Source organism: Ursus americanus, chromosome 28 (genome assembly GCF_024610735.1).
Source record: "Ursus americanus isolate L20-20 chromosome 28, mUrsAme1.1.p, whole genome shotgun sequence".
Lineage (NCBI taxonomy): Eukaryota > Metazoa > Chordata > Mammalia > Carnivora > Ursidae > Ursus > Ursus americanus.
Window position 1 is genome coordinate 5888177 of NC_142154.1, and position 9598 is coordinate 5897774.

Below are 9598 nucleotides of genomic sequence, written 5' to 3' on the forward strand. Positions count from 1 at the left end.
AACTCACTGAGTCCTCACAACTGAGGATCTCACAACCTCACTCTGAGGTAAAAATGATTATTACCCCCATTTTACAGAGGAGGAATTAAGGCTGAGAAATAAATAACCTGTTTAAAGTCACCCAGTTAGTAAGATGCAGAAACTAAGCACATATGAATTTGAAACCCATACTCTTATCCATGAGGCAACACTACTACTTAAGGGATTTACTCAGATCACAGGGTTGGGCAGCAGAGCTGAGACCCAATCCAGACCACCTGACTCCCGACCCAGGGCTCTATTAGAACACGCAACTCTTAGAATAATAACGGTTCAGGGATTATACAGCTTTTCTCTAAGTGTCTCACAATGGGATCCAAAAGATAGAAGCCTTCTGAGGTAATAAAGGCAAAAGACAAAGTAAGATAAGAAATTTGCTGGTTGTTTAAAAATAACCATGACCTTTCAATCAAATCTGGGTATATATGTATTTTTCAGAAGACATTTCTAAGTTTGTGTAACTACTGAACACTACTGCATCTAATTTTACAGTGTAGGGCTTTTAAAAAATGATATTTAATATATAAAGTTAATAAATATATAATAGAACATCTACAAAATAATGAGAAACCAGGCATTTGTTCACCACCCTAAACTAATGCTTGCATTCCATTCGGCCCACTGCTTTTTTTTTTCCCCATGTGAATATAATTTAACTTCATTGGGATCAAGGTACATGCAATTTTATAAACTGTTTCTTCACTAAGGAGCACTATCATATGCGACACGTGTCACTGAAACTACATCATGGAGAACAATCCTTGGCACTTCATAAACACACTCATTTCACCTCACCAGTGTGCTTTGAGACAAGAATAATTTCGCAGGCGCCGGTACTTACCAGGTGTAACTCTTCGGCAGTCAGCCTGCTTACCAGCTGCTGAAACAACATCCGCTGAGCTGATGTGTTCTCCTCTGGACTTTGCAGCATCCAGCTCTCAGTGCCCAAAGTGCTACTTGCTGGGAGAGACCACTGGCTTGCTGTGCCTTTTAGAAAAATTCTGACTGGTTTCTGAAAATGTCTCTGATGCATGGCCAAGGGCTCTAGGGTGACCGTCCATGTTTCTGGAGCCTCTTTGCCTGTTAGAAATAAGGAATATTGGGGCACCTGGGTGGCGCAGTCATTAGGCGTCTGCCTTCGGCTCAGGGCGTGATCCCGGCGTTATGGGATCGAGCCCCACATCAGGCTCCTCTGCTAGGAGCCTGCTTCTTCCTCTCCCACTCCCCCTGCTTGTGTTCCCTCTCTCGCTGGCTGTCTCTATCACTGTTAAATAAATAAATAAAATCTTTAAAAAAAAATAAGGAATATTAAAATTCTAATGTAATCGTTACTAAAAACAGATTTAATAGAAGAAAAAAATGAGACTGTCAGTGTGATACTAGTATTGTCATTCACACTTCAACCCTCATCCCACCGCCAACGGGCTAGCAGAGCAAGTGCACTTCGTTCTATAGGAAGAGTTACATATGAACGGGATCACAAGGGTCTAACTAAAGGTCAGAACTTCTCAATAATTATGCCTTAGAAATAAGTATTCAGGCAATACTCGTGACTTACAAAAAAGACAACACTGCTTAAACCCGTAAAATACAGCATACCACATCAAATTCTAAAGAATATATATGATAAAACTGCTTAAACAAAACCACTCTTAAATTTCCTTAAACTGCACACAATGTATATAACATGATTTTATGTATACATCTCTACAGAGTAGACACCTGTGTGGATATGGGATTCAGAAATGAGATTCACTATACAGCAGATCATATAGTAAACTTATGAAGAGTCTAACATGTTGGCTCTCCCTGGTAACAAGCACCATTTTCAGAGGCTGCTGATTGTTATTTCTTCTCTTAATCACTCATTGCTTCTCTATGGTCTTCCATTTATCAGTCTCTTCTATGAGGCAGGAAATCATACCACCCCTTTGCTTGGGCACCTGAACAGTATTATCCTTCTTTTCAACAGCTGGGAAATTCTTTAAAAATCACTCACTAGTTCTTTTTGTAGATGGGCTGGCAGTTATACTGTGCCCGTGTTCGACACTTTCCTGTGGTACCTGATTCTGCACAGACACCTTTTAATTACAAGCATTAATCGAGTGCCCAGGCTGTTGGAGACTCTAAAGAAGTGAAAAGCATGGGCTTGCCTTGAAGAAATCTATGTACCTGAGACCATAAAGCCCCCCAAAGGAGTATTTGCTTACCTTCAACAGGGAGAAATAATGTTCCTTCCATCCGTGGAAATGAGGCCTCGTATGCAGAATTATAGAGCAAACAGTTTAAAGTGGCATCAGGTGGCAGAGTTGAAATCCATGAAGAGAGGGGAGATTCACTTGCCAGCTTTTTTTCACTACCAAGCAGTATTTTCCCAGCTTTAGTACAATCCCGGCTGAAAGTTTCGGACGGTAAGATAGTGCCTCCTACAAGATGGAGCAGTTCACACACTGTCCAGTACCCAAGGTGGTCCGGGGATTCCCACAACTAAAATAAAAATTACAAAGAAATTCAGGTAGTTATAATGAGGCATCCATAAATAAAGCTTGGGGAGAGCAGGAGAAAGTAGACAACTACATTAAAGGATCAAATTACTCACTTATTGTATTAAGCCACACACAAACGGCCAGTATCCCATTACTGTACAGCCTGCTCTCACTACAGCCCTTGTCATCTCTCCCCTGGACTCTTACTTCCAGCCGCTCCAGTCTGTGTTCTGCCTCTCATCTGTCCTCCACGTTGCTCTAAGGATTCTTCCAAATCATGAATCTGATCGTGCTACTTCTCTAAAAGCTTTCAAGGGCTTTCCGCTGCCTCCATGACACAGTAATTCTCGGGCATAGCCCAGCCCTAAACAACCTTTCCAAACACATTATCTTCCCTCACCCATCGCTACCTTCCAGGCACACTGAACCATTCACTGTTTCTTGAACAAGCCGTATTTTATCTTCCATGCTTTGGTTCATTCTGTTTCCTGTGCTTCCCCTTCTTCTCCAACTTGGGTAATCTACCTCAAATCCTGTGTTCTCTGTGCCAGTCTTTATTTCCTCACACACAGACAATTGTTTATTCAACCTCGTTTAACAAACTTTTATTGAGCAAACTTCATATGCCATGGATTAGCAAGACCTAGTCCCAGTCGTCTAGAATCTTAAAGTTGGGGGTAGAGTGAATAAAACCGCAATAACATGAAATATTTAACTCAGTATCACAATATAACATGACAATATTCAAGTAGTATAGGAACATGACAGAAGAGCGCCTACCCCAAAATACAATTATCACGGTGGTTTGTCTACTCTATGGGAGTTAACAACTATAGACCACAAATTGCTATGGAATGTGAGATCTTCCAGGTCATCTCCAAATGTTTCCTATATTCAAGTTCAAAAAGGGGCATAAGAGTGCCCAAGGTCACAGCAAGGCAAGAATAGACTAGTCCAAAAACCAAGAACTATCTTGGATAGTGCTTTTAAAATGAGAGTCATGACCCTTTGGTGGACTTGGATGGATCTTTTGATAGTTCAAATGACTGGCTCATGATCAGCATCAACGAAAACCAGAATAGAAAATATCAGAGCACAACAGAAAATATCTGGTGCAGTGAAGATAAACAATATACTGTAACACTTTTGTTCCAGTTATACATGCCAGTTTGGAAATTAACCAATTAATATTTGCTATTACCATCCATATGTCCACGCCTGTGCTCACTGCTATGGGGGAGAATAGTACTAGTTCATATACCATAGATCCTGATTAGGATTTTCTGCCAAAGGGAAACAAAAAATTTGTTGAGATTGTTAGACATTCTGGCTAGAGGACAGCCAGGAAAAAAAATCTGCTTATCAATTGAAAGGTAAAGCTTTAATAAGAGTTGAAAAAGACATCAACTTTTGATGAGAATATATGCACATGATTAAAAAAAAAACCAATCACTAATAGAGTATGGTTACATATTTCATTTTTATTCATATTACAGATTAAAGGAGAGACAAGTCTTAGTGAGTTTCAAATTTAGAGATTTATAAATGTCCACAAGACTATAAATGCAGGGGCACCTGGTTGGCTCAGTCAGTAGAGCATAGGACTCTTGGTATCGGGGTTCAAGCCCCACATTGGGTGTAGATTACCTAAAAAAAAATAAAATCTTGAAAAAAAAAAAGAAAAAGACTATAAAGTCCAAGAGAGCAGGAACTATATCTGTCTGGTTCACTAATGGTACATCCAGCACACCTAGCAGATATGTAATAAATGTGTGTTGAATAAATCAGACTCGAAAGCATGCCAGAGGTCTCCTATGCTCTCTTTTATCCTGCAAGAGTTCTGTGCTTAGATCCCTCCTCCCCCAGTCTGAGCCCAGGTTCTGTTTCTTCCAGTTCTGTTTCCCAGGCTGTGAGCTCCTCAAGACGGGACCTGGATTTTCTCTCCTTCCCTTCTTTCTACCCCTGTAGTGAGAGCTCTCCAAGGACAGAACCTAAAGCCCCCTTCAATCTCTGCACTGTGGCTGGGCAGAGGCTTTTTCAAGAGGAAAAGATGACTCTTTGCCAGAAAAAAGAATTCCAGAAAAGCTTTTTTATGGGCATTTTCTTAGGGTAAACAACATAGCAGATGTCAGAAGGGAAGCCTCAAAGACCCATCCCCTCAGATGGTGGGATGTCAGAACTGGAAGAGATGTTTAAAAAGATACTGTCAACCTACTTATCGTAATGCTATTCCAAAAAGAGAAAAAGGAGAATCTCCAAGCCCCATCTGCTAAGATTTATTTCTAGCCAGTATTTGATTTAATTCCAGAATAAAGTCTTTGGTGTGATTTAGTATCAATTATCCCAAGTCAAGCAGTTATGTGTTGTGTACTATGTCCAGCACTTGATTTGCTGCCTTAACAAATTTTAAGTTCTACGATTCCATTTTCTCCATCAAATGTTTACAATCCCCTTAAACACCTTTGTTCTTTCCTTTTCTTTTATAAGCCACTGCAGCCTTATTTTGCATTTACCACATCTGTGGGGGGCTTTGTATGTGAAAGCATGTTGGAAATTTTAACAACATATATCACTCCTTAAGTACCTGCTCATTTTCCATTTGTAATCTTGCAATTTAACCCACTCCTAGTTTCCTCACATGTGTTTCCAGGAGGTGGAATCACATCTTTCACCTGGTTAAGCCACTGCCCATCAATTTGAAGAAAATCTGTGCTTTTACCGCCTAGGCCCTAGAGACATGCGCTTTCTGAAACAAACTAAGCTCCTTTCCAGTACAAATCTTTATACCTGCTCTTTGCCTGGAATGTTCTTTCCCAACCTTCCTGTTCAAGTCATTCCCCCCCGCCCCACACACACCCTTCTACCAAATCTTGCTCACCGGCTTATTCTTATCTGTTTAATGTATCTTCCTTACTAGGAGGTAAACCACCTCAACTGACCACCACACCCTCCGCTTTAACAGTGTACTAGGCACTCGGTGCAATGGCTTCTCAATGACTATTTGTTAATTAAATGAATGTGACAGGAGGAAAATGGTGGGGTTAAAAATACATACTTATCAGGCGCCTGGGTCATGATCTCTCGGGGTCCTGGGATTCCGCCCTCTGGGTGGAGGGGGCTCCCTGCTCTGCAAGGAGTCTGCTTCTCCCTCTGCCCCTCCCCCACTCGTTCTCTTTCTCAAATATCTTAAAATCTTACAAAACAAAAATCTTAAAAAAATCTTAAAAAATCTTAAAAAAAAAAAAAAAACTTATCTCAGGGTACCTAACAGGAGCAGGGGCCCCAATACCTCAACAAAAACCCAAATGAGCCATTTAGGACTGTGAGTACCTAAATTTATTCCTTTGGTCAACAAATATTTACTGAACTACAATGTTCAATATGCCTCTGCAGGGGATACAAAGGTGTGTGTGTGCTTGCCTCTGAGGTATTTTTAGACTAGATGGAAGGTGAGAGACTTGCACAATTGGAACATATAATGGGGAAAGGGTAAGTGCCACAAAAGTGCACGGAAATTCACAAGTTGAGAGTGAGTAGTTGCCACGGGCAAGGCGTTAGAGAGAAGTTGAGACCGGCATGGAAGAGTGAGCACTGGCCTTCGGGGTGACCTATAAGACAGAACACGCAGTCAAGATTTGTTGACCGACTAAACGATGCTTCAATATGCTGGAGCATTCGTTGTGTGTAGGAAAAACAGAACCTGGGAAGGCAGATAAGGGCCCAAATGGTGAAGGGCCTTAAATGCTTACCTTAGTATGTACCAAGGACCTACCTATCGTCCCAGTTTGTGACCAAAGGTCTTCCCTTCTGAAGGGACACATGCTGGTCACGCTAGTCTCGTTCTGGGTCTCCCGCCTGCTCTGCAGACGCTGCCTGGTTCTGGTCAACCAGCAGGGCACCGTGCGCCAAGTCCGAGTTTACCACGAGCTTACCTTAGGCCACTCGGTGGTATCCAGCCAGTACAAGGTGATTTTTCGGGCGATCATGACTTCCTGGACTCTCTTGGGCAGCAACTTCTCCATCACCTGCTTAGGGGGAGGCGGCAGGCGCTGGGCCTGGGCCTCGCAGCCGGACACGAACTGCAGCAGCTCCCTCTCGGAATGCGGACAGGCGGCCAGCAGGAAGACCGCGTTCACAAAGCCCCCGAGAGCAGTCTCGGCCTCCTTGGCCTCGCCCTCCACGTCCAGCAGCCTCCTCCCGCTGCTGCGCAGGATCGGCTTCGTGGGCGACGTGATCTCGGGCCGGTCCCACTGGTAGTCCAGCAGCGTCTCCATCAGGGCGCTGTGCGTGTGGCTGGCCCTGGGCGCCGGGCCCGGCAGGTGGGCGCCGTGGCCGCCGTCCCCGAGCCTGGCGTCCAGCTCCTCCTCGAAGTCCTCCCAGGAGCGGGCCCCCAGTTCGCGGAAGTCAGACACGCGGGACGGCCGGCTCCGCGCCCCCTCAGAGTCAAAGAACTTGAAGGCCCAGCGGACCCTGGTTAGGCCGAATCGACAACTCAGGTAGGTGAGGAGGCGCAGGGCGGCCCGCCGGACCGGACTCCGGCCGGCGGCACCGCCCGCGGTGTCCAGCAGCAGCATAACATTGTGACAGCAGGCCATGTCGGCCGCGCAGCCGCCCCGGGGCTCGGGCTGGGACCCGCGCGGCTCTCTTCTCGGCCCTAGCTTCAGAGACCCAGCGCCATTCACCGCTTCCCTCAGGAGCCCTGGTGGAAAAGCTCCCGCGCTCTCCAAGTGCTCCTGCCATTGGCGGAGTCAGCCCCCAAAGTCAGCTCCTATTGGTCGCTTGCCTTACGTAACTTACGCGAGTCACATCCATCCTTGGCGCTGATTGGAAGGACGACGGAGAAGCTCTCCGCCTGATTGGTGGAGGGCGTGGCTGTGAGTGGGGCACCGTGTTCCCGGAGAAACTTACCATTCATTGGCTTGGGCCTTAGTTTTAAAATTTAAAGAGGTTGTGCTTCGGGGGCGTGTCCTTAAGGTTCCCTTTCGGGCTGGAGGCCTGCGTTTGGGCAATTGTGCGCAGGCGTGGGTGCGGGCTGTTGGAAGGTGTTTACTAAGACTTTGCAAACTTGGTACTGGGAGGGATTTGGAGATGGTCTGACTCAAACTGGGATGAAGCCACTTCGACTTTCTACGGAGTAGAATCCGATGATGAAGACTTTCGTTTTCCGTAATTTAAGAAAAAAGTATTAACAATTTAAAGTTCACTTCCTTTGCCCCAATAATTTCAAGGAGTTCCTCTGAAGTAGGTAATTAGATCCAAATAAAAGACATATGTACATCATAGAGTTATCTGACCTGAGAAAAATTGGAAAACAGCTCAAATGCGAATGACCAAAGTATGGTACACCCTAAACGGAAGGAACATCATGTAGCTTTTTATATGTAACGTTAGATGAAAAAAGGACTGCGAAACAGAACCCCCGATTTTGTGTATTTTTAAACTGTTAAGATAAAACTGTACGGAAAGTTGTCTGTGATGGTTTCTGGGTGATGACATTACGCTGATTTTTTTAAAAAGTATATATATATTACACTTTTCTAAATTTTCTATAATTCTGTATTTTCCTGTTTCATAGTCGGGGGCAATATACCTAATGAATAAAAAGTATTTCCTGTTGTAAATAGAAGAAGCCAGTTTTCCAAAAGGGCGAGAAGGTAAAGGGAATATTCGCAGTAGAGGCTGAGGACAAAGGGGGAGTCGTTTATGATATACTGGAGGAAGGTCAAGGAAATGGGGAACCGTGGGTCAAGGTCCCCTTCAGGGATATACAGAGCTGTCAGGGGTTAAAATCCAGATGATGAGGATGACATTGGGAGTCTTGGTAAAAGCTGTGGGTTCAGGGCAGGACTCCGCCTGTCTGCAGGGTCTGCAGTGAAACCTGTTTCATTCTTGATATTGGTAATTTGTATTCTCTTTTTTTATATCAATCTTACTAGAGGTTTATCGGTTTTACTGATTTTTCAAAGAATGAGCTCAGTTTATTGATTTTTTTCTGTTTTCAATTTCTCATTTATTTGAGAGAGAGAGAGCGCGCGCTCACAAGCGGGGGGGGGGGGGGGCGGTAGAAGGAGAGGGAGAAGCAGGGAGCGCCAAGCCAGGCTCCATCCCAGGACCCTGGGATCACCACCTGAGCCCAAGACAGATGCTTAACTGATTGAGCCACCCATGCACCCCTGTTTTCAATTTCATTGATTTCTGCTCTTTACTCTTTTCTTCCTTTTGCTTTAGGTTTACTTTGCTCTTCTTTTTCTAGATTTTTTAAGTGAGAATGTAGATTGTTGAGGTGAGGGTTTTCCTCTTTCCTAAGGATTTCCTAAGGATATGCCTTTAGTGCCATAAATTTTCTTCTCAGCGCAGCTGTGTCCCACAAATTTGGACACCTTGTATTTTTTTTCCACTTATATCCATGTATTTTTAAATTTCTCTTGAGAATTCCTCTTTGACCCATGGATTAATTAGAAGTGTGTTGTTTAGTTTCCAATTGTTTGCAGATTCCCTGTTATCTTTCTATTTTTTATTTCTACTGTGATTCCATTGATTTGGTGGACACACTCTGTATGATTTCAATTCTTTTAAATTTATTGAGGTTTATTTTATGACCCAGGATATTGTCTATCTTCATATATGCTTCACGAGCATTTGAAAATAATGTATATTCTGCCATTGTTGAGTGGAATGTTCTATAAATACCAATTAGATACTGTTGGTTAGTGGTGTTTTTGAGTTCTTCTGTATCTGTGTTTTCTGTCTAGTTGTTCTCGCAGTTGTTGAGAGAGAGATGTCGAAGTCTTCAACTCTAATTGTGGATAAGTCTATTTCTCCTTTCAGTTCTATCATTATTTTGCTTTATATATTTTGCATCTCTGTTGTTCAGTGCATACACATTTAGAATTACTACGTCTTCTTAGTAGATTGACCCTTCTATCACTATGTAATATCTCTCTCTCTCTGTAACTGGTGATTTTCATTGCTCTGAAACACTGAGCTATTAATATAGCTCTCTTGCTTTCTTCGATTACTGTTTGCATGGTATATCTGGTTTCATTCTTTTTCTGTCAACCTATCTATATCAT

General features: G+C 43.4%; 1 protein-coding gene across 1 annotated transcript in view; it reads right to left on the reverse strand.

The window, feature by feature from the left end:
• The window catches only part of TICRR (TOPBP1 interacting checkpoint and replication regulator), a 42005-nt gene extending 34786 nt beyond the window's left edge, over positions 1 to 7219 (reverse strand). Inside the window, exons 1-3 of the mRNA XM_045813041.2 lie at positions 6458 to 7219; positions 2250 to 2526; positions 881 to 1119 (exon numbers count right to left, since the gene is read on the reverse strand). Coding sequence (XP_045668997.2) covers positions 881 to 1119; positions 2250 to 2526; positions 6458 to 7120 — 1179 coding nt within the window. The 5' untranslated portion in view covers positions 7121 to 7219. The remainder of the gene's footprint in view (positions 1 to 880; positions 1120 to 2249; positions 2527 to 6457) is intronic.
• Positions 7220 to 9598: the final 2379 nt, after the last annotated feature.